Source organism: Halyomorpha halys, unplaced genomic scaffold, assembly GCF_000696795.3.
Source record: "Halyomorpha halys isolate HHAL.00 unplaced genomic scaffold, Hhal_1.1 Scaffold215.1, whole genome shotgun sequence".
Classification (NCBI taxonomy): domain Eukaryota; kingdom Metazoa; phylum Arthropoda; class Insecta; order Hemiptera; family Pentatomidae; genus Halyomorpha; species Halyomorpha halys.
The window spans coordinates 950,732-977,652 of NW_027107820.1; the positions used below are offsets into that span (position 1 = coordinate 950,732).

Genomic DNA, 26,921 nt, shown 5'->3' on the forward strand with positions numbered 1-26,921 from the left:
AAGAAAATATCATTTTTAAAAGTTCATTGGGGACCGTTTTTTAATACTAAATACTTAAAACAAAACAAAAAGTTTGCAAATAAGTAACCAAGCTATTAAAGGAATAGGTTCGAATGTATATAATGCTTAAAATATGGTTAATTATCTGTTATATAACCGTAAATAGAGTGAAAGAGAGATAACACAGAGATGGAAAAGACAATGTTCAACCAATTCGAATAGATTTTTTAACATTTCAATTAATAGTTAATCTTAATAGTGCTTCAACGAAATTGATAGAGATATTGGTTTCATTAGCCTCAGAACAGTCAGTAGTCATTTAGAAACTAATAGATAAACTCTAATGAACCCATTTAGAAGTAGTATACAACTAGCAGTTATCCCAAGTTTCAAATAATGAATTACTTCTTTTTTTAATTTGGTTTTTTTATTGGGATTAGGATTTCAGGACGTGGGAACGGCGTGTACCCATTGGTCATCTCATACATCTCTTATTGGATCCAAATTAATTTTTTTCCCCATCAGGAGAGGTATCTGCGTTTTCATTTCCTATGAGGTAGAATAGAAAGCCATCTTCTAGAACTCGAAACAGTGATTGAGTATAAGGTCTACTTTTGAAGGATAATTAAATCAAAAACTACTCCAAACCAACCCTAAATGGTGTATATTTATAAAAGATTGTACTGAAAATAATGCTGGAAAAAGAAGATAGATAAATAGAATAAACTAAGAGAAACTACAAGCTGGGAAAAAAATCTGGGAAAATCAATCTACAAATAAGAATAAAGGAATGAAAATAGTATTTTAAAATACCTAGGACGTACTAATTATATCTTTTCTGAAAATTATTTTCAGGTCAGATTCCTTCAGATACCAAAAAAATCCTTCTTATTTTCATTGTTTATAACTGGCTATTCTCAGAAAAATCTGTTTCGAATGAACATTAGTCAGAAGATTTATCTAATGTTTGGGCGCCAAAAATGCTTTGGCAGAGTGTTTAAACGTGCTTAGTAACTATTCCTGGAGAGAATAAAGATAGTTTGTAATCACTGTCGGCATTGATTGCACACAGTTCAACCACTAATCAATGTTAGCACAAATATAATTTATTCATCAATGCCTACTAAGAATAAAGAACCTCATGAACAATTTATAGTTGTTATATTCTGTTTTTTACATTTACCATTACATATTCCTTCATTATCATTACATTATAATTGCTTTCATTCTCTAATTTAAAACTTGTAATACTTTTTCATCTTTATTAATTAATTTTACCCGGTGCGGTATGGTACTTGCACAATATGGTGTATTGTGAAAAGACTATCTGTACATATTAAATTCCAATGTTTTAATCGATTTTCAAAAGAAAAAGAATTTCATAAGCATTCCATCTCTGTCCTTAGCCATATAAAAGAAAAACAAATTTGCATTTGGACGGTCAGGAGTTCAAATAATTTGTAAGGAAGACTCTTTAACAATGGCTGTGCAAAGCGGTAATTAATTCAAGATCACACACAAGGCTTTTTCACCAAATAAGGCTAAACTCTTTATAGGGGTTGGATGTGCCTTAGGAGGGATTATAAACTCACAGGATTGAGTCTCAGTTGATTTAACAGAATAAATAATAATTCGAACTTTAAGGTTGAGTCGCAGCCTCTTACTCATGGAGCTACTCCGCTCCTCAAGTTAATCATATGGATGACTTAAAATGTTGTATAAAATGGATTCGTATAGGAGCAGCTGCATTTCCTTATTTACCCCTGACAATCATGTAAACAAAATCAAAACTAATAAATTGTCGAAGGGTATTCATGCAACAATTGATCAATTAGATTTGACAAAAAAGAATGATCATCTTTCTATTTATTATAGTATTTGTCATCTTTAAAATTCATATTTATTAAAGGCGGACATTTAATCCTGAAGAAGAAAAATTTAATTTGAAGACAGCTTTTAAATATGAATGATTTGGTGCATGAGGAATTGGAGGATTGTACTATCAAGTCTAAGTCAACTCGTTCATATTTCATAGCTTTCTTGTTCATAATTCATTTATTAAACCTGAAGACACTAATCTGCACATAAATATGTCACCTAGTTGGGATGTGTGCCTTTGAAAAGATCAGTTCATAATAGGATAAGTAAACCTCTTAGTTACGATTAAGGCACTAGCACGATACACTTTTTCATTTTTTTTTTAAGGGCAGAGTCAAGAATCAAATGGAACGATATGTGGCAGTGTGCGGTTGATGGGGAAAACAAAATCGGTTTAAAATTTATGAATTCAAATTTTCCTTGATTAAAATACATTTTTTTTTGTTTTGTTAACTTAAAATCAATCTTTATCTAATATTCAAACGTATGTTTTTATTAAAAAAATTATAGAAAAAACTAGTAATAATATTTAATTTATAGCTTTGAATTAAGAGGAACCTAAATAATAAAATGATCCTTCTTCTAAATATAGATTGTATTGTAATACGATTAAATTCTTCATTTTATTACATAATATTAGAATAAAACATTTTATTTTCGTAAATAACGGTTTCAATCATTGTAATTCATCAGGCTAAAATAACTATAATCAATTTCAACAAAATAATAAACAAAACGATAACATTAAGTTTGGCAAGAACATAGAATCAGCATAACTTCATTATCATTTCTTCTGAGTATTCAGTAACCCAACCACTCAACTAAATATTTAATAATAATTAATATATTTCAACGTTAAGTATTAATTGTTTGAGAATACAATCTAAGAGACGAGCCGTTTTTGAAATATAGTTGTGTCAAAGAAAATAACTTTAAGACCCACGCTTAAGCGAAAATAGTGGATGGACTGTAAAAAATGTATTCAGATTCGAATACAGACACACAAAACGGAATCAAATATGTTTAGTAGTGAAGCAAAAATTGAGTGGGAATTCTCGATTAAAATTTATTCATGGTAATAGTTATTTTTTTTTTACTTGGTTTAAATCGTTTCTTGTTTGGAAGATTGTTATTCTATTCTGATAAAGGTTTAAGTCCGAAAGCGATATATTTTCAAACATCGAAAAATAACATACACATAAACGAAAACAAATTGATTGGGATTTGAACAGCTTAATAAAATAAAAAGTACTATATATGTGGTATAGTGTAAACTTATATCTAAATATAAAGTATATATATTTTACTCTTTCTAATGGATAACGAAATAGGAAGAACAACACAATGTGAGACTTTCCCTGTCCAAGAATTTTTGCTACATTTTTGTTATATAGCTCTTTTTTTCATACCTCTTCACGTGAAAAAGCCATGTTCCATTATTCTTTTCTTGCGTCTGGACATTTTCTTTTTATATTTATCTTTCTTTGTGATAATAAATCCTAAGGGCTCCCGGTAGTGCCTTTCCGACCATTCCTCTCTCCGTAAACGAAATATCGTTTATCGTCGGAAATAGAGGGACAGAAAACAATATTGTCGTGTTTTATTACTGTTTAATTTTTAATTATAATAGTCTATATTCGATGATTAGCTAAAATAAGAATAAATGAGACATTGATAATTACTAAGACCAGGTGACATTGTGGAAGGGGGGGAAGGGTAAGCTAGGTCTCGGACCCTTTGAGCTCTTCATGGTGATCCTTTATGGCTGAAGAATTACGATTATAGTTAAATCAATTAAATCTTGACTTTTCTCATTAACGTATCATCGATGTATGTGTTATTGCAGATATATTTTTTTGTGAGAATCTGTTTGACAAGGGGTATAGAGGCATGCGGTACGGATAAACCAAGAAGTGAATCCAATAGTACGATGGATTACTACGCTCAAAACTCTTTTGGAATAAATAAATAAACTCGAATGGTATCCAAGGTTTGAGTACGGCATCAATGGTGTTTTGAAACAAAGGGGTATACAGCTATGTTAAAATACATTTTATGGTCCGAGTATACGTTCAGGTTGGGATAATAAAAAATAAATATCAGTAATTATCTTAAAGCTAACCTCTTGTTGGAGGGTAAGTCCAGGTCTCCGATCTTGTGGTCGAGATACCTTTTCATGGCAAACCTGTCCAAAGCCTGTTCTGGCGAGCCACATATACTTGAGTAGTGCATGTAAGCAGCCACAACCACACCGATCCTCTCTCTTTCTCCCCTGAAAAATAAATAAATTAATGAATACAAACAAATATTTAAAATTGGAAACAGGTCTGTTAACTTATAAGAAAGTCAAAACCATTTCTTAAATTAAATAAAGAAGATAATGCTATTGTATTTAAGAAACTTTAATCCACTTTGTGGCGGAGGCCGATATATCAGCCTTTGCTGCACTGGGGAAAATGACAGAGCCAACAAATTGGCCCGCACTTTATAGTGCATTCCTAGAGAACTCTATTTCAAAATAAGTTTATAATACGTTATAGATGTTCTAATTTCAATACGAGAAATTAAAAAAAATAATTTTTTAAAAACAACGGAAAAAAACGATGTTTCTGACGAGATAATCCGTTCAGCGCTTACCATGTACCTTGGAGTTATTCTATTTTTTTTGTTATACAATATTATTTATTTTGATAAAAAATATATTGGAAATGCAAAGTAAATACTTTGTAATGAATGACTATATAAGTTAGGATGAAAAGATGACTTTTCGTATGTGCAAATACGTTTTGTAAGAGAGAACTCCATTTTTCTTTTCTTTATAATCATCTATAACTTTGTTATTTATATAATTTTCAATGAATATAGAAAAGTTACTGTCATTGTTTTATTCTCTTTTTCGCCCTAAGTACACCGTTTTTTGAATTATTTAAATATTTTGGTTTTTATGAGTTTTTTCCAAACCCTGGTAAAATCGTGAAATTCGGCTGGTTATAATTGGCACTTCTTTTTCTCCCGGGACTAAAAGGGTTAAGGTACATTATAGATAACTAGCAAAATGTAATGTTAACTTATCGGCCTCCTTTTCTTAATCTTTTAGAAATTACCACAACTCACAATTTAAATACGAAAATGGCTACAGTATACAAATGCCAGGTTGATCAATTGAGACGTTCTTAGAGAAATACATCTGTGGAGCATAAAAAAGTGCATTGGCCAAGATAAAATAGAAACTGTAATTAAACATGAATGAGAAACGTTAGATTACCTGACATGGAGTACAGCGACCCTGGAGCTTCCACCGCCAAGCCAGGTGTCCATGTCCTTGCAGACCGAGCAGAGCCGCTCCAGCGGGGGAGCCAGTGCTGGAGGCCAGCCGCACTCCTTCACTCGCGAATGCTCTCTTCGCATCCCACCTTTCGGCTCGCTCAAGTTGAATACCTGCGGCAAAACAATGCAGTGGTAAATGTAGGACGTCCAAATCATGTACTAATTCCAGTGGGTTTCTGGAAAATCCTTGGGGGATTTACACAAGTAATGTTCAAAGTAACTAACCCAAAATACTATAGAAAATATATGACAAGAGTTGATACACCATCAGTTTTTGTGAATTGCAATGCCGATGAAGTTCACTATAAGAGAAGGTAGTTTCCAAACAAGGGCTAATTTTATACAGCATTATTCTTAATTTGGAAATAACGAAATAATTAATTCCTTTCCAGAAGTTTTTTTTTAAAGTGAAATTACAAACTTTTTTTTTATTTTTTTATTAATTGATGTTTACAACTGTATAAAAATACAACAAGTAAATTTGATCATAATGACATAATGATAATGATATGATACACCATGTAAAGAAACTACCCAGTAGTAGAACTCTAAAAACATTTAACAATATAAGGTCACGAGGCCATCTTATTTTCAGGCGCCTCGGAGGATTTCCAGGAATGGAAGAGGAAGCAAGGTTAGAAACCAGTGGGTTTGGGTGGTTAGGGAGTTTATAATGGAAGGAATGATATCGGGTTCGAGCTAGATCGGTTACATAAGGAACATTATTTAGGTCTTTATGGATGGTTTTATTGGTAACAAAATAAGGAGCATTTAGGATTTTACGAAGGATTGGATACGAGAGGAATTCTTTTCAGTCTTGTGTGAGGATTCCAGGTTAGTCGTTTGTCAAGGTGTAGTCCAATATAACGAATCTGTTCTACAGGGGTAAGAGCAACATTATTAAAGTATACTGTAGGGCAGTCGGCAGGTTTACGACGAAGAGAAATGTGATTTGATGGGATTTGTTGGAATTAGTTTTTATCCTCCAATTTCGACACCATTCTTCGAGGATTGTGATATGGGACTGGAGAGTTTGGGATGCAATCAAAGGGTTAACTAACTGTGAGCACACATGTGTCATCAGCATACGTGGTAAGGATAGTGTTAGGAGTTGTTGGGATGTCAGCTGTATAGACGGTGTTGAGGATGGGACCGAGGATACTACCTTGAAGTTTGAAAATAGAGGGATAAATAGGAAACACTGTGGTTTACTTGGAATAATCTATTAGTAAGAAAGGAACAAATTACAAACTAAAACAAAAAATAACTAAATAACTAGATATATAGATGACAATAATTTTATATTGGACATTATATTATTGTATCAATAAAAAAAAGTTAAAATTTTAGTTTGTAATTTTACTATATCAAAAAACTTCTTGAAAGGAATAAATTATTTTTTATTTTCAAATTAAAAATGATGCTGTTCAAAATTAGCCCTTGTTTGGAAACTGCCTTCTCTTATATATAACTTAATCGGCTTAGCAATTCACAAAGACTCATGGTGTCTCTATTTTCGACGTAAAAAACAAAAAAATTGTTTTATATATGACAATAATCTTGAATAAAAAAATAAAATATAGTAAAGTTATAGTAATTTATTTTTGTATCTACTAAAATTAAAAAAAAAAATCCAACACATTTCGATAAGGTCAAATTGTTTCTTAGTCCTACTAGAAAGCAAAGGTAAGCAAGATATGAAGGCATTCTTTATATGATCTCGTGTTATTTTTTGAACTGAAACGCTTAGGTATCTGAATAAATATAAGCATGATCATGTGATCTTTCATTCAAGAATAAAAGCATAAGGTTACTGAATAAAAAAAGAAAATCTATCCAGATTTTCCCTCTTTAAATGTGAGTATAACTCTTGAAATGGTATTTTCTTCGATATTAGTTTTTCTCTTCAAACATCAAGCAACAGGTGGCAAAGAACTTTGGTTTGTCTTCTTCCACAACCTGTTCATAGAATTTATATCTATTATTTTTTTTTTATAATCGAGGGATTCTTCTACTTCATAGAACATATCCTCACAATAATTATATAGAAGATATAAATTAGGGAATTATTAAAAAGGAAAAATAGAGAAGTGCTGTGAAAGAAATTATTCTTCTCCCAAATTGTATAAGGTTTTTGCTACGGTCTGGGTAGCATGACCAGATATGCTGTCCTCCAAAGCAAGACACCCTGATTAGAAGGAGAGGGGAGGGAGGAAAAGGAGGTGGAGGGGGAGTTAGGGATAAGAGAAGGTGATGAAAAAAACAATATATAAATGATATTCTGCATATTTCGCTTAAATCGGTCCTCTGCGATTAATTAATTAACTCCAAATATTAAACATGAATTCTAGTAAGATTTGTAAAAAGTATAATTTTAACAGTTAAGAATACAATCCCCTTTCCAAATCCTATGGTAGCAAAAGGTAATATTTTAATTTAATTATGATTTTCCCACAATATTTATTTATTTCTATTCATATAACTCTCCTGGAGAACTGCTTCCTAGCTTGGACAAAAAAACAAAACGTGTAACGTTGATATATTATAAGGAGCACCTTCTTTTTAACATTGTTACATATAATAATCGCTCATCCCCTTGCTTTGTGCAATGTATTCAACTAACAAAAAGAATACTTAATAGATGTGGCCTGACACATATTGATTTTATTTTTGTGTATTCATTTTTTGAAGCCTGTATACTAAAAGGAGACGATAAACCGGGATACGGATAATCGGGATTCAACTGTTTCATAATAAAGTAAAAACTAATACTAATAGTCTTGTCGATTTAACTTAATACAATTACAGTAACTTTTGCTTTACTATTTTTTAACTCCTGTAATATCACTAATAGTCCTCCCTATTATGAAAAAATAAGTATTACTGTAATTAACACGTTGTTTCTATATTTGTATTTTGAACTAATGCTATTATCTTTCATTATGAAACAGGGCCAAGGACATTGCATAAAAGCGAAACTGTCTCGCCGACAGGGTATGTGTATTCAAATGATTACGAGATACTATCTCGGTTTAATCTATCTGCTTCAATATGGTTTTCTGATCACCAGTTCCAGATTTTGCAGTTCATAGAGTTTTGGATAATTAAATTTCATACTGGACTCCGTACCTCTCCGGACCTTGTTTGGTTTCCTAACAGATTATAAAAAAAACACCACTAACAATGGTTCTCTATTTGAAGAAGCTTTTGCGTATTTAATTCAGAATAATTTATGGCTTTGAAATATGTATTTATAAGCCAACAAATATTTAATCCTTATCATATGAGCTCTCGGCTATTTTGATGACTCGCTAAATTTTGATGTTATTAATCCTTGTATGTATTTTTTTATAAATCCTTGTAAATAAATTTTTCTAATTTTTGAACTATGTAAGAGGACTAGTGAATATAAAAATGTGTAAAAATTATAATGAACGAACTATTTTTATTTTATTTTTATAAAATTCGTAAATAAAACATTTTTTTTTTTTATAATTTCCTGTAAACAGTAAATTTATTATTATCTAGTGCACGTAGTGCGTGCTTCTTGTGTGCAATAGCACAAATTTCCTTACATCGTGTCCATTATAAACGTAATTAAATTCAAATTTGTTATTACCAAGGTGGTAACCTCATTAATACTTTTGAAAATTTAAATTTTACAAAGACAACGGAAAAACTTCCTTTGTTTTTGGCCACTAGGCAAGATTAAAAACTGAATGTCAATAGAAACTGTAGGTAGTGAAAAAAATCGTATTTAAAGTGTAGTCAAAGTATATGGTGGATTCATTCCGGGAAATTGTAAATAATTTGAAAATCACTCTGAAATGGTTTGTTGTAACTAGGTCAATAATTTTAAATTTCATTGGAAGTTTCTTCTGCTCAGTTCGAAATGAAATTATTCAGTATTGATATAAATATTTTGTATTGGTAATATATGTATTTAATGACATTTGAGACTTACCATGTAGCCCGAGCCATGCTTGGATTGGAGCATGTGGGCGGTCTGTTGGTGGCCAGCCCTGAACTCTGCCGCGGTCACCTCCCCGGGAAACCAGAGCGCCAGGATCCTCTCAGTGATGTAGGAGAGGTCCATCCCGGAGTCCCGTCGTCTGTTACGAGGCGTCTCCGGCCAATCATCGAGAGTCTGAGGAACAAATGAGAGCATAGTGGTAATAATAATTTAGCTATATAAAAGCAAAAAAAAAATTACTTATTAAATTAATACTTATTATTACTTAGTAATTAATTAAATTAAGAAGAGTGTTAAGAAGGATTTTTCAACAGTGAACCGAGTCGGTTTGACTTCATAAAATAATGGGATTACAAGATAACTTAACTATACCTTTCACTGATGCTATTTTTTATCTATAAGTTTTCTAAAGATTGAGGCTTGTTCCCATATACCAATAATTTTACATTACAGCTAATTAAATAATTTAGGGGCGTTGAGGCACATGATCTTGGAGATCAAAAATCCGTTAAAGTTCTGTTTCAATGAATCGATCATTTCTCTGGCAATAATACTGTTTGGCGGCCATATTGAAATCAGATGCCTACCAGATCGAAACAGATCCTGACTTCGTGAACAACAACTTGCGAACGTCGTGAAATTAACAAGTTGAGGTCACTCTCAGCCATCAATCCAATATTTTTAGTGTTCCGCACATTTATATAATTTACCATATAAATAGTTTATATATCACTTTATATAAATTACCATTAAAAGTTTAAGCATTTCAATGCCCAGTTAAACTCTATAGCGACTCACTTAGATAAATGTGATTCACTTTGACAACATTTACTGACTTATCTGTCAAAAATTACTATCATTTGATGATACAACATGATTGTCATTATAGATACCTTATGTCTATTGGAAAACACTAAAGATACTAAAACTAGTTTTTACCAATTAGTTTTCCAATTTATTTGTTGGGATTCTATTTATTTTATATTAGTATACCTAAATACAATATATTTTTAATTGAAAAAGGATAGTGGCCAAATGAAGGCTTCATTCGCCCAAATTTAGGAAATTTATGAAGATGACATTCATAAAGATTAAGGAAAAATATAGTGTTTTGGAATCAACATGTCAATATTCGTAAATGAAAAATAGGTAAGATACTATTTTCTTTTTAGTTTATTTGATTTGCATAAATCAATCATCAATCTATAAGCATTAACAGTTAGAAAACTGTCCGAAATGCTTTCGAAATTATGGTATATTAGACGTAAAATGACGTGTTCAGTTTTAACGTTTTAAGTTGATATTAACCTTTTTTTATTATTAAAAACGTTCTTAATATATATAATTAAAAAAAAATCGGATGATATGATGATAAAAATCACAAATTATGATATTTGAGGCGTTCGGTCGCAATGATGCAAAAACTGGAAAAATTAAAACTTTAACTAGGTTAAAATCTTTGTTAATTTATTAATATAAATTGCTAAATATCAATTATATTCTCTTTAAAAAATATATCGTAAAGATTCATTGAATGAGTTATAAAATCAGCTTTTAAAAAAGCTAGTGTTACAAAAAAAATGAATCAATAAAAATTGATTAAATTAATAACGTTTTTAGTAATGAAAAAAGGTTAACATCGTTTTAAAACGTTTAACAGCTGAACACGTCATTTTATGTCTGATACACCACCATTTCGAAAGGATTTCGGACAGTTTTCTAATTGTTAATGCTTGTAGAAAATTGTTAATTTTTGGTGCAAATCAAATAAATAAAAAAAAATGAAAAGCCATTATGTAATGTGTTTTTTCTATGTTCAAGAATCATATATAGTGATTAAATCTTTTATATACCTTTTTAAACCAAGGCATTGCATTAAGATATGGAACTACATAACTATTTCCTAGCATTGATGCAGTAAAAAAGGCCCAGCTATCTGAAGGCACCTAGAGAACTAGATTTACCAATTCCCTCTTTCCTTATCTGGAGGAGCGCCTAGGGACGTAGATGCATCCTATCCATCTCCTAGATAGGAAGATGAAGAGTAACAAAGAAGGGATGATATGCTGGAAGTGCGATGGGTCGTGGCCAGAGCCGGTAACGACCACCAAACCAGCGGGTTAGTAATGACTGATGACCTAGGATTTGTCTAATGACCTCTTTTTGTCGAATGTCTGTTAGAGCCCCCAGGCGGCGGCTTAGCGTTGGCCTAGCATAAAAAATATCAAAGAGAAAAGATCTCGGGAAAAAATCCATTAGAATAGTAAAAAGTGGAGGAGGATAATTTGAAAATTTAAAGAGAAGGTAATGATCCGGCCCTGGGAAAATGGTCTGTTTATCCCGCCTATCTCGGAGCGCCTCCTGGCTATTAGGGCGGCCGGTGCCCATGATCACGAGGGAGTAGGCACGAAGGAGGGTCAATCGATTCGTCGATCCCAGTTATAGATACTTAGTACTCAAGGCGATGGAATATTTTATCAACTAGCTATAAATATATCCTGGCGGGATCATTGGTCCGGACTAATGAACGAGTCTCTTCAACTATTTTTTAACAACAGTGATTATCAATTTAAATCTATTTTTAAAAATGTATTTCAAGGTTAAATAAATGCATTTATAGTGGCTCTAACCTTGTTGTATACGGCACCTAAACAAAACAACAAACAAACAGAAAAGTATAGAAAAAACACCTATGGATTCAGTTAATATCAAATAAATTCCTTTCATAACTTTTTACCAACCACTATCCACCAGTATCTGCTAGAAACGTGGAAAGTCATCTTTACAATAGTAAAAATCAAAATCAACTTAACAATTCACTATACATGAAGAGGTTGATAAAGTAAAACCTAATGAAAAAAATTTTTTTGGGACTATAGCCTACGTATCTTATAAGGCATCCTTGTTCATTGAAAATCGTACATATCGTAAAAATCGTATCGTTTACACGGCCCAAAAAGCATAACGGTTTTAAAATCGTTTGTAAATGCATTATTTTGTGCAGAAACTATCAAGCTTAAGATTTATAAATGGTCTAAAGCATGTATTAAATATATGCCATTCCGCTCAATATATTTAACATAAGGTGAATCATCTTTTTCTTCTTGTCCAGAAACGCAATCTCCAAGCCAGTTTCAGGCATCTTTGTTCTGTTAGATCCCTTCAGGGGACGTGTCATTCTCCTTTGAAGCTTTCAACCTACATAAATTATATATGTCTTTTTCCATGAAGAGAGCTTATACTTATCATGGTAGGACTGAAAGCAAAATAATAAAAAGGACCGTTTGTAACCTAGCGAATTAAAACCCCAAATTTAACAAGCTCGTGATTGCAGCAATGCCGGTTCAAATCCGTTATTTCTCACTAGTTGTCCCACGATACGAAAATTTAACCTCTCACCATGGTTGTTACAATAGGGTGATATCCTGTAGATAATCCTCTCTTTTATCCATATGTCAGAAATAACCAAAAATGGAGTCATAGAAAAATATATTTTAGTTAAATATCAATACATAATCGTTTTATGTTTTTTTTTTTTTTTAATAATTTATTTATTGTTATTTACAACTGTATACACATATATACAACAAGTAAATTTGCTGTAGATGACATAGTGACATGATACAAACATGTGGAGAATCTACCCACTGATAGAACTCCAATAACATTTCTAGAGAAGATCTCGAGGCCATCTTCTTTTCAGACGCCTAGGAGGACTATTAGGTAATGAAGGAGAAGCCAGGTTAGAAACAAGTGGATTTGGGTGGTTGAGAAGTTTATTTATGTTTTTTTTAAAAATTAAAATACAGTGAAATCCTGGTAATCCGAAATTCGGTACTCGGTACAATATTTAGTTGACCGAAATCACGAAAAAAAAGTTTCTTTTTTTAGACAACTCAGCAAGAAAAAAATATTTTTGCTTTCAAATAAAAGTACCCATATGTAAAGGACATTTTTAACTTCCCGATCCATGGGCAAGCTATTGTAATCACCATCAAAATCGAGCATTTTTACACAGATTCGATATCGAGCAATCTAATTCCTATGAAAGTGTTCATAATATATTTTATTAGAATAAGAAATACATAAAAACTGTCGTAAAAATCATTTGATTCTGTAAAAATAATTTAATTAGTAGAAAAAAAATTTTTTGTGAGCATTTTTAATATTTTTATTTATACCTTTTTTCAATTATAAATGAACAATCTTATAATTTTAACAAATTTTATCATCAGTTAGTATTACTGGGGATTTAAAAGGAAACAAAAGAGTAGGCAACAAAAATACAGCTACGTTAGCTGTGATCAGCTAATAAAAAGTATGTTTAAAAAGACTTCTTTAAAACAGATTAATTTTTTTAAAACTTCAAACTCAAATTTCCAAAAATAAAAAATAAAAATAGTAATGTAGATTCAAATTTATGGATTTTTTACACCATTTTTCCTAATATCTTCTTTAACCCTGAATTTTAGGTATCCCGCACCAATTAGTTGGGATTACAGAGATTACCCTGTATCTGCTAAAGTTAACTTAAATTTTAATATCTCAACAGGCCGTTCGGACTAGATGGAAGATGAACTGGTTCCATTCTAGTATGGTTAGTGGCAATAAAGTCGTGCAATTAGCTACGGCTATGTCACCCTCTATAGCAATTTAACGGATTATCTTGAGGACCGCCCACTCACTGAGATATGGATTAGTGACAAAAAATTCACTCTCTTACAGCTGTTTCTGATTGGCATTAAGATGTGTCTAATAGAAAATTAAAATATAATGTATGTTTTATTATTATAAAAATTTTTTATAGTACTTAAAATTGGACAAATGATATACTATCCATGGTTTTTATCTATGACCATAAACCATTTACAAGTATGTAACCCTGTAAGATAACGAGTTGTTTGTAGGACAAACGACTATTCGATTTAATTTTTTGTAATGAAGTCTGTATTTTTACGTCTTCGTGCTTAAGTTACTCTTACACGGCAGAGAAAAAAAAATTGTTTTCACACATGAAATATAAATATGAGGAATTTTCTATCAAAATTTAACATATAAACGTCTGAAAATTAAAGGTTTGTCTTTAGAAGTTAGAATTATACACCAAAGACTATGTTAGTTTATTTAAAACTTTGAATTTTCTCCTGTCAAACAGGTGTTAAAATTAAAATTTTCCATACAAACTTATATTAACTATAAAATATTTCTGTAATATTTTTAAAATAATAACTTTTCAAAACTGAATATAACGACTTTTGATAGAAAACTCCTTAATTTATTTATTTAATCTAAGTAGTTAGAACCCAATATCCTTTACCCTAAATTATTAGAAAAATAGGAATAGTGAAAATTTCTAATTTTCATTCATATTATCAAGGATCAAATATTGTAATCCAGAAAAATATGTTTTTAAATGAAAAAAAAAAAACTCAGGAGGCATTTGTTTTATATATATAAAGGATGAGTATTTATAACTTATAATATCTTTGGAAAAAAAAATTGATACTATATTAGATTTTCTTACTCAATCACTTATGTTCACCAAAAAGATAATATTTTAGTTTATAAATTAATTATTTTCAACAATAGCAACATAATGAAGGCCAAGCACAGCAACAGGGTTGTTACCATCTAACTCTTCCAGAAGATTGAACCCTGACAGAATCTGTTCTCACTGGTTGAATGGACATCAATCACCTTAGTTACAAGTAATCTCGCAATTATACGCTAGATTGGGCCAGTGAACATTTAACAGACTGAAATTGGGGGGATTAGTCGATTTCAGTTAACTTCCCCATGAAAAGATTCGTTTATCATCACCATGACAATGAACTGAACGAGTTTAATTACACAATAAGAAATAACGATCAACGTTAAGTTAAAAAGAGATAATTATTAATATTATGTTTTTTTAATGAAATGTTCGTGATCTATATTAGCAGAGCATCTGCTAAATTTGTTTGCCTTAATTACTTATTCGCCAATTTCATGTTCATTTTTATAGGTTTTTAAATATTTCCTGATATATAGTATGATTTTTCTTATAAATGACTTCACAGGCCATGAAAGTTGAATATCGACAACGATGTTTAGAAAACATCGGCTTAAAAACATCGATGTTTAGAAAATGTCAAAAACATCGACATCGATGTCGCATCCCTAATCACATCTTGTAAATTCACCAAAATACGATTGTTTTATTATATTTGTACCGAAAATAAAATACGTATCACCAACAGTCAAGAAAACTGTATTATTGTTTATATACATAACATAATATGTATATAATTAAATAAAAGTAGTTATAACTTCCTAGAGAGTAGAAGAAAAAATATATGAAACTAACACCGGATTCTCTTGGTAAAAATGAAAAAAAAAAACTAGATATTAAAGTGAACAAAAGAGATAAAACTTCAACATTTCTAATATCATGTAAAATGAAACTGCAGTAATTTTCGGTCAACCAATTCAACAAATAAAGTTTCAAGTTTTATGTTCATTTTAACAAATTAAAAAAAAAAACAATATATTTTTGTACGGTCTCGAATTCATCTAATCCTTGATACAAACCCAGGTTTTTAAAAACAGATTTGCAAACCTGGTATAGATTAACCTGACGTTAATGACTTATTGACGTTTTTTTTCTTTTCTTTTTTTTTTTTGTCATTGATTTTTAAATATTGATAAAAAATGTAAAGAAATATTTTTTTATAATATCTCAGCAACGAGTAAGATCGAAAACGACTTATTTCTGTGGCGGTTCCACGAAATGAAAATTTTAACCCTCACCATAGTTAGAACAGATTGGTAACTTTTAGATAATTCCCTCTCCTCCATTATGCCAGATAAGATCAGGGAAGGGGTAAAAAAAAGAGTTGAAGATGTAGGAAAACCAGACAAAACAGTGCAAAGTAAATACTGGAATGCACTATACATTTGCTATTTTAATTTAATTTTTTTTTCTTTTTATAATTTTTAGAAAGTAGTATGTGCTCCGGCATTCGCCTATGACACTTAGTTGAACAGTTGTTCTATGGCACAATTGATAAAAAGTAAGGTTTTTGTTGCAAAAATAGTCATTGATATAGTTTGTATTACAAAATAAGAGAAAAAAAATGTAGGGTTGCACACAAAGTTATACATTACATATTTTGATTATTAAAACATGATTTTTTTTCAATAATATTTGCGACCCTAAACTAATAACTTCGTACCATTGAAGTTTCTTCAAGGGGAACGAGCGGTTCATAAAAAAAAGGAAAACCTTTTATATTGAATATTTAAAAAAAAAAAACACTTTTATCGACTTCAGAAACCATTAAACTTAAATTAACTCGTAAAAGAAATATTAACTTTTTATTACATCTGAATAAAACGTTGGGGCTTGTCAACAAGTAATGTAAGATATCTCTTGATAATGTTATAGCTTATAATTTAGTTGTTATTTTAAATACTTTAGATTAACAATTTATTTTTATTGAAAAGTAATTTTACATTTGGTTTCATCTCCTTTGAGATTTTACAACAGAACATGCATTGTTATTGCGCTTTATGAAGATATACGCCCTATTCCATACAGACTTCATACATCAATTCAGAATTTGACTTTTACAACAGTTGGCAGTTATAACCAAACTGGGACTCCGGACTATAAACTTTAAGACTTTATGACCACTAGCTTTGGGGTTTCAAATTGAACATAACGTCGCGACACCAAACCGCCATTATGAGTTTTCGCCCTTTTAGTTCAACTCCAAATCCATTTATTTCGGAGATAAAAGTTAAGACCTAGTAAACAAAATAGAAACCAGAAAAAATATTCAGTATTGTTATTGCATTCTTCAATTTCTCATAGCATATTTCCATTTTTAACTAAAATAAAGAATCAAATGTTTGCAATGGCTTCAATCCTATTTTCATGAAAGGAGCTGTTTCTATCAAATTGTAACTATTCTTTCGAAAACTGCACATTAATTTATCAGGCAAAACTTTCAGGGATTATTCCGAGGCACAGTGAAAAAAATGAAGAAATAAATACGTTATTAAGTTTTTTTTCTTTTTAGTTTAATTACTTGCACAATTCATTTTATGCTCTAATTTGTGGAGGTTTCCGAGCAACTAAGAGAAGTTTAGAAACGGTAATAGACCTGAGAAAAAGGCAAAGGGAATGAGTTTTCGCCTACTTCATCTCAAAAGGAAAAGTAAGTGCCTTGAAGAAAGTGAGCTGAAATAGGACCTTTTTGTCCTTTTCGAAAGTTGATTTCGAGAAAGCTGCTATATACATAATAAACGTAAAAAGAATTTAATAAATGAGGACAAGATGGGTTTCATTTAAAAAACGCATGGGGACTCCATTTATTGTAATTACAAAGATAAGTTACTATAAAGGATGAATGACAGTCGAAAAAATTTAAAATTAGCTGATAGAGCTTTCTCAATTTTAATTAAGCAATTTATTAAGGAAGAAACGTATTCGCTTAATTTATTTGTAAAAAAAAATCATATAGCAATAAATGTTATCATTTTTAATTTAGTATTTAACTATTATCTTTATTTGTAGGCCAATAAAATGCGTTTTGGTACATCTCATAAGCTTGTACATTAGTTCAAAGTAGGTAAAGTTTGTTCGAGCTAACGCCGCTCCACGTTTGATTGCTAAAATAATTCCATGAAGTCCCATGAATATTTTGAAATAATCTCATCAAAAAACAACTGGACCGTTATTGTAATCAATGCGTCTAGGTTGTCTGCCTTTAGGTAGATAAGGTTTATTTGATGGAATCAATAAACAAATAATTTAAGTCATCGTACATAGACTTAAATTATTTAATGCGTTTCAGTCAATATTTTAAAACTATTTGAGCGCAAAATGTTGATACATTTTAATATGAAATAATAATAAGTGTTTGGGTTTTCCGTTAGCAAGTAATATACCGATTTTTTAAGCAAATGATTCTATAGTATTTGTAGAAACAATCAAAGGTCACAAAATTTCCGTATTTTATTGCATAATAGCAGATCCGACAATGTTTCGCTATTGTATATTTTTGGAAGTATATACATTAATTGCACACCATTGAAACATTGATACCAACCAATATATAGATGAAGTGATAATACGGTAACTATAATAACATAAATGGTAACAGCTAACTTCGTTAATAATTGTTTGATTTAGTTGATTTTTTCTCATTTTTTTAGACAATTTGATCATCTATGAAATTGCGATATATTTATTCCATAAAATATGAATAGTTTTGATATAATAACACTCACTGTACTTCAATATTAGTACTTAATTGAAACAATTCAGAATGACTGACCTATCAAAGTGTAAAAGATTTTTTAGGAGAGAAAAAAAGTTGATATTCATTTTTAACACCTTAAAAATCCTTAAATACTCAAAAATAATCAGAAAATAACATATTTTGGCCCAAAATTTTCTCCTAACATTGTGCCATCGATTTCTTTTTGAAGAATCGATAAAATCGAATTAACTTTAACTAATATACACCAAACTTCTCAGAGGTTTAGAGCTCAATAAACTGCACCAAAGGTTAGGAACCAGATCTAATTGAAAAACGTATAACCAAAGATATAAAATAAACCTTCAAACATTTTTACGACATCAGATGTAAGTTCATGATAATATAATTTGGTGAGAAGACAAGGGATCTATGTAAAATGTTTGAACAATTTATTTTTTACCAACCTATGCCTGGGCCAAATTTACACTTCAGTATTGTTAAAATTTCAGAAATTATCCAAAATTAACAAATTTTGTCTATACTAATAATTTTAACAGTTTTGTTTTTACTGAACTGTATTTGGTTCGGGTATTAGTAGATAAAAAAAAAACTCTTATTCACAAAATCATCGGTTAGACCTCTTGGCTTCTCACTCATTCATATATAATTAATTTAATTAAAATTGAGGAGTTTCAGGTTTTATGTATATATGAAGCATCTCAGTTACCAATAAATACTCAAAAAACGTTAAAATAAATAAATTAAAATACACACAATTGAAACTGCCCTATCCATCCGAAAGGATATCTTCTTGCATCTCCTCTTGAACACACTTGTGAGTTGCTGGTGATTTTGAAAAACTATGGACTTTGAAACCAGTTGTAGTGGCTTCCAGTACACGTTACGAGTCTTAGTATTACATACGAGGACATCCCTACGTGAAATGATTTGTAATTTAATCAGAAATCTTGACTTTCGTTTGGTTGTGAAAGGGACTAGACTGATAAACAATGGCTTAGTATTCATTAATATCAACTTGCGTTTAAACAGTATATAATTATTTATTTACTAATTCATTTATTTTTTTGGAAAACATATATTTAAGAAAGAGTTGTTCGTAAGAGCAACAAAACAAGGTTGTGTTGACAACTTTGGATGTTCGGCGAAGAGTATTGAAAGATTAGATATGAATGCATTGCGAATACCTCGACCATGCCCCATTCAAACCGCTTCCAGGGCGATGTCTGGCTGTCCTAACCAAATTGACAGGGCCGACAGCAAAGCAGCAACAGCGATTCCACTACTATAAGGCCAGGTGACAGCGCTATTCCTGTCCTGGCCACGTGCTCCATCCACAAGCTAATGGAGCGGGCTATTGGAGCAGCTGCCTTCCATTGTGTACCTCCTCTAGATAATTAGGGACCTGCATTCAGAGCGGTTTTACACACATGCATCGAGGGGAGGTGGGGTGCAGGCCTGGGGTGGTGGCTCCGTTCCATCGAGGTGAGTTTAACTCTTGAGGACACTGAAGACAGCAGATTGGAACTGATGTAGTTCAAAGTCAATGAATAATTCGTGATGGCTACATTTACAAGTCAATTAAATATAGTAATAGGAATCATGGAACAACTTGAGAAAAAGACCTTAAAAAAAAATTACCCACGTCACGCACGAGAATCAGCTTGTTTTATACGGTGATGATTGATTCAAAATTTGATTCTTCAATATAATTTTTATTAAATTATACATAATCTAACTAAGATATAAGATTAATTAATTAATCTTCCCAGTGAAACGAAGCAGAACTGATAAAGATTGATGATTACAGCCTAGTGAAAAATCAAACAATTTATTTAACGAAAAATGGCAATAGAAAGAGTTTCGAAGATGTAGCAGAAATTCCAAAAGGTAGTACTATGAACAATTGAATATAATCTCAATAAAATATGGAAGAGTTATTAAGTTATATTACATATTTTTGTTAGATAAACCCCTATAGCTAGGATGTATTGCTAATTAACCTTAGTTATATTTAATTAATGTTAATTCCTTTATATAAATAAATTCATATTAAAATTACTCACCTGGGTGGCTAATTTCGTCCTATATAAAAATTTTAAATCTAACTATAATTAAATTTGAAAAAATAATTCGCGTTATTTATAAAATGATATCAATATGTTAATACAACTATGATCCTTCTGGAATGCTTATAACTATAAAATAAATATTTACTAAAAAATAAAAAACCTTAAAAATAGATAAATTATTATTTTAGCCAGTTATTATGTTATCAATTTTAGAATATGTTGCAATATATACGTTTTAATTTTAAATATAGTATTTTTACAAATTATAACATACTGCCTCTCCTTGGGATAGGGAACGTAAAAAGAACAATATTATTTAAATATAAGACTACTGCGACAATGAATACAGAAACATTTTCAATAATTTTTGATGATGACCAAAATACCAGTAGAAACATCAAATAAATAAAAACATTTATTGCACGACTATACCCTCAGACATATTCAAGAATTCCAATTGCATTGATTGGAGTTTTTGCATTGATTTTTGGGGTAAAATTTATGTACTGAAAAGGGACAGGTTTTAAACCATAGGGCACCAACCTACATCAACCATAGAATGGAGGTTGAATATTATTGAATGGGTTCGGCAATTCGTTTGGGAAAGCAATGGTGCTGCCTCAACCACGGCCTCGCGTTTCGTATTGATTGAAAAGCTTTTCGCCTGAATCTGTTCCTGAGAAATGATTTTAGCTGAGAGTCAAGGGGAATAAGTTATAAAATGATTTACACGGAATAAGTGAAAAGTTGCTTTCTCGAGGAGTTGAATATATATTTGATCGATTGCCATACTCGCTCTACCTTATGCAGTCTAAGAAGTAAATATTTCTAAGACAAATACAAAGTGGGAATGGAAATAAAAATAAGAAGTAATGTACTCCCTTATAAGATAAAGTTTTCTAAAACGAACTTTAGGATCAAGTTAGAGATAGTCCGAGATTACTTCAGAGGAAAACAATTAAAAAATAAACTATTTATTAAGAGCAAACATTGCAACTCACATCGCAGGTCTTATACATTTACAGCACTTTAAACAGTCCTGATGAAGAACTGCGATGTTGATTGAAATGTTTCAGCATATATTTTACTATTTGTTTTTGCAGATCACAATCCATACATTATTCAGGATACTAACTCTAAGCACCCGGGTTCGAATTCGGCTGTGACAGATATTTATTTAATTTGTCGTGACCATTTATATAATATTTTACATAAATATCTAACAAAATTTATAACAATAGAGGCTCTGAATTAATCAGGTGTGCTATAACCACTATTATGACCTATTAAAAAAATATATATAAATTCCTACTTATTGTTTTATATATTTTTTTTTGATATTACATAAATGATTCTCAAATATTTATTTAAAATGGTGGCTTCCACTGTATTTGTGAGATAAAATAGTGTGGATACAAATGGTGCAACCGAAACAAGAAGCATTCAAGGCTTATCAGGACTTTATCGTTTCACATTCGACGGTCAAGCTTTTGCTGGTCAGACGACAGTCAGACATAGGCAATACATTTCCATGAATAACGCAAGGAAAAACGTGTTTCCAAGCTTTTACATATTACATTATGTAGATATAAATCCCCTAATTTATACAGTAGGGTCTCGCTAATCCGAATTATTTAAAACCAAGAGTTCACATTAGCAAAAAATTGGGATTGTCAATCGGTGGGGATCAATTCATAAATGACAAATAAATTTTAATAAAACTTATAGTTCTTTTATTTAATGGCCATAGCCTTAATGCTCTGGAGTTGATTATAATTAATTACAGTAATTATAATTGATTTTTGAAAGTGACGAATATTCTAATTATCCAAACAATTTTTTTTTTCAATTTTTGGAAAAATTAAATAAATACACAGCTATCAACGTACCGCAAGATAGCGTTAAAATTTATGACTTTTCTGATTCCAGTATGAGGGTCAAAAATGCACAATATCAAAAATCTTATCATTAAAATATCTAGTATCTTATCATTAAGTACCGTAAAAGTGAGTTACTTAGCTCTAAGTAACTCACTTTTACGGTACTCATCATATCTCCAGTTTCATTTAATACACTTTAATTTAAAGAAGAGAGAGTGAGAGACGAAATATCATAAGAAATCCTGTTTCAGAAAAAAGTTTTCTTTTTTCGGACTTAATCTTACATTTTTTTCAGTTTTAGAGAAATAAACAATTTTTTAAGATGAGATGATGAAATTTGGGTAATCAATTGATGGAAATTTAGCAATGGGGGTGGACTGTATTAATTTATTTCTTTAATTTTGGTTAATAATTTTGAAACTTTTCGAATAATGATAAGAATAACAAAATAAACAACTTAATTTGCCAATGACTAAAGAAAAAATTAAAATAAATAATTATCCAACAGTAGTAAATGTTTAAAAAACATATTTTAATCTGCTTACGAATGATAGACTATTTCTGTTTGGTTACTTCTATTAAACTTAAATAATTGAGATACTACATTCTACTTTAACAGCACAATATAAGTGATTTTGTGGTTTTCACCAGAACACACCTGAATTGTCTTGTTATTTAAATAAATAGAACTTTTTTAGGTACTAGACTTCGATGTCTTATAAACATAATGATAATAATAATAATATAAAGTATAATCTGTATATAATAAAGTATAAACAATATATAAATCTAGTGCTGTAAAAATACCTGTTTATGAGGCGTATTCGGTCTGGAGTAGTCACCTGCATTCTGAAACATTTAAATATGTTATTTAATTTATTATAATTTAAATTATATTTAAGCAATCATGAAAAATATATTAATTAGCATTTTACAGAAAATAAAAAAAATAATATGAGTACAATTTGATAATTTTAAATATTTGAGTGTAAAAAATTGTCGATTCCGTAATCAGTTTAGTATCAAAATATAATCTGCAAAAAAAAAATAAAAAAAAAAAAATACGAATATATATTCGTTTATTCTATTATCATTCTTAAATGCATATATAAACTATAAAAATAAAATAAAAGAACATATTTATATTGTTACTCCAGTTTATTGAGTGGGTAAATTTTAGTTTGTGCATTTGACTCACACCTTTTTCCAATTTACTAAAGTATCCGAGATAAACCAATCCAGACAAAGTACTTTATGATCTCATAATACTGTTAATGCAATTTCCAAAAATTGGTTAAAGAAATTATGAATATGAGGCTTGAACAATAGAGTAAGCATGTTATTCGGATCATTGACCCCCAAACTTCTAGAAGTCCGAGTTTAACTTACCCTAAGCTCTTAAGTTGAGATTAGTATCCGCTGGTGGCTTCGAATTCTAGAAATTAAATAGTTTACTTAGCTAAGTAGTTCAATGGGAATTTCAGCTATAAAATAATTATTTTCTTTTTCTTTCTTTTTGATGTCAGTTTTATTCTAATTTGAACTATTTATTATTTTAAAGAGATAATAACAAGATTTTTTAAAATTAATTAGGAGAAATGCTAAGATGGAATGTATATAGATGTTCATTTTAAATGCGCATGAGTTCGCTAAATTAATTATTTAATTAATTAATTATTGTGGAGGAGAGTGATTGGTTAAGGTGGCTTCCTTAACCTCAAATTTCCATTCAACTTCTCCACGCTAATGTCATCGCCGGCCGAGTAGGATATTGCCGATTTGGTCTTGTATAATAGTTCCGAGGATCATCCTGGGGTGACTGGTGAATTAGATGAAAAATTAAAAAAAATATTTGAAGAGTAAAGCCAGTCATTGAAGGAACGCGGATTTTTTAAAATTTGATTATTAAATTCTAGGTATCTCGTAACATAAAATTTCAAATTTGGAGTGTAACATTTTTTTTCTTTGTCGATTATAAATTTTAATTACTGAAAATAATAAACAGAAATATAAATACTGTTCACTGGATTTGGCAAAGGCAATCTAATGATTTAATTTAAATTTAAAAACATAGATAAATGTAAGCCATATTCAACAATTGTAACCTATAAGGAATCAGTTTTATATTATTTTAATAATTCTAAAACTCTTGCTAATATTTAATATTTATTTTGAACATCAGGCTTCATGGGTAAGCATTAAGTATTCATTATTACTGAAAATTAGAAACATATAAGGAAGGATAAAGGTAAAGATAATAACATTTAAAAAAAAAAGTCAATGAATTTAGTCATTAATATATTATATATAATATATTATATGTATAATATATTTTTTCAGGAAGTTATAAATTTAATAAGATAAGCAAGGGAATATAAATTAAACTACCAGATTTAGAAAGCACAAATGTTTTTTCCTGTTATATTATAATAGAATTTCATAATTCAATATAAAATACAATTTCTATTATCTTACAGAAAAATTATTTAGCATGGTTTTCCATCACTAAAATATAGATTTAATAATATTATAAACTTCATAAAGATTAAACTGTAAAGATAACACTCGATATAAATTTTTTAATTACAGATTAATACTACGATATAAATGGTCTCGATAATGCCATAGCTGTGTACAATAAGATTTAAAATGTCAGAATCTCTTAATAATTTAGTAATGATCTTAAGAAAGTTTGCAAAACAATAACATTTTACGAAACTATAGTCAATAAACTTATTTTGTAACCAAATGAAAAAAAAACAAAAAAACAATTTCTTTTCCCTTTATCTTTTTTTTATTTCCTTTTATCAAAGTTAAACCATAAAGTGGAGGTTGTTATAAATATGCAAATATGTAAGTGCATATGTAGATGCTATATTGCTTACTTAATTGTGATGAATAACTATTTAATGCACTCATAAAAGTTCGCTTTAATATAAAAATTGTACCGACAGCTTTCTATCCTTAATAACACACCTTCTGGTTGTTAATTGCAGTTGATGATGCCAAGGTTTTCAAGGGACCTTAGCGCCATGAATCAATCAATCGATCACTTAGTATATAATTATTTAGGTCTTTCAGTATCCCAATAAATTTTACATAAAGAGGCCGAAAATTATATGGAGTGTAATAACCATTTTCTGCTACAATTTTTGAGATTATATTACCCATTTGAATAACATTTTGGTTTTATGTTTACATTTTTTTTTTATGTAAGGATCCACTTATTGGGCTCGTTGCAGTTAGTAGTAGCGACCAACCATTTTATTTTCAAAACGAGAAAATCTTATCTTCACAACCATGCCATATTAAGAATTAACGAGGCTTGAAATTCTAACGAACAGATGTAATGCCGCATGATACACAGCTTACATTAATATAGTATATAGATAGTATCGCTAAAGTAAAATTTCCATTCATGTTACTGAACACGAGTTCGTGGCCACTGGTCTGTGAAGGACTGCGTGTGCCTGATAAACACGACGCCACTAAATAAAACGGTCGCACACTTTAGGAACCTAAATTAGCTACTTCGTACGTTAATTTAAAAAAAAAAATCTGTACCGCTACAACCCATGAAGGATGTAAAGAAGTACTGTAACTATACCAACGGTTGTGCAATAAGGTGATTTGGTATGAATCACGCTTGATCACCAGATTTTCACCCAATGAAATACCCACTTCATGATTCTGGATGGATCCCGGAGGGCTCCAGAACCGACAGGGCTGACTCATGGCTACAGTGTAACATAAAATAATTATCTGCCACAGCCGAATTCGAACCCGGGTCCTAAGCTTTAGTAGCGCAGTGCCTTACTACTGAGATATCCGCTCGCACACCTTCATATGTATATCTATATATATATTTTTTTCTCTTAATGGTAACCCAATAAAGAGATAGTTTATTTCCTTTATACATGTTCCATGCCATGAAAGGGATACTGCATATATTATATGTTTACAGTACAAAATATTTGAGTATATATAATTTTTACATTGTTTATAATATTTTAAAAAAAGTAAAACAAAATACATAATTAATTACTAATAAAAAAAGAAGGAAAAAAGAAATATACCAAATTCAAACAAGAGGTTTTGGATTGCCCTTCTATAATTAGTCAGCTGGTCAAAGTCAATTTGTTTAGTGAATTTTAGCAAGTTTGTTTTAAATTTAGTAACACACACAAGATTGAAACGACAAGAAACTGCTACACTTACTTGACAAACGCTCTAAACTTCCCATTCACTACAAAAAATTAGTATACACTACAATAATCAGACCAATTTGGACATATGGAATTGTCCAATGAATTGGGCTCTACCAAACCATCTAATTCCTCCTGCATCCAATCCTTACAATCCAAAATCCTACGTAAAATCCTTGATGCTCCTTATTACGTCACAAATAACCTCATTCACAAAGACCTTAACATCCCATTCGTTGCAGATTTGACCCAAAACAGATATGCGTCTTTTCATTCCAAACCCCTTAACCATCCTAACCCATTAATTCTTAATCTTTCAT

At 30.3% G+C, this 26,921-nt stretch overlaps 1 protein-coding gene across 5 annotated transcripts in view; it reads right to left on the bottom strand.

Moving 5' to 3' along the window:
• The window catches only part of by (blistery), a 759,376-nt gene that overhangs the window by 177,258 nt on the left and 555,197 nt on the right, over positions 1–26,921 (bottom strand). For all 5 annotated transcript variants that reach the window (XM_067046158.1, XM_067046159.1, XM_067046157.1 and 2 more), the window contains 4 exons: positions 23,204–23,245; positions 9,170–9,352; positions 5,144–5,316; positions 4,001–4,150 (listed from right to left, as the gene is read on the bottom strand). In XM_067046158.1, coding sequence (XP_066902259.1) covers positions 4,001–4,150; positions 5,144–5,316; positions 9,170–9,352; positions 23,204–23,245 — 548 coding nt within the window. The remainder of the gene's footprint in view (positions 1–4,000; positions 4,151–5,143; positions 5,317–9,169; positions 9,353–23,203; positions 23,246–26,921) is intronic.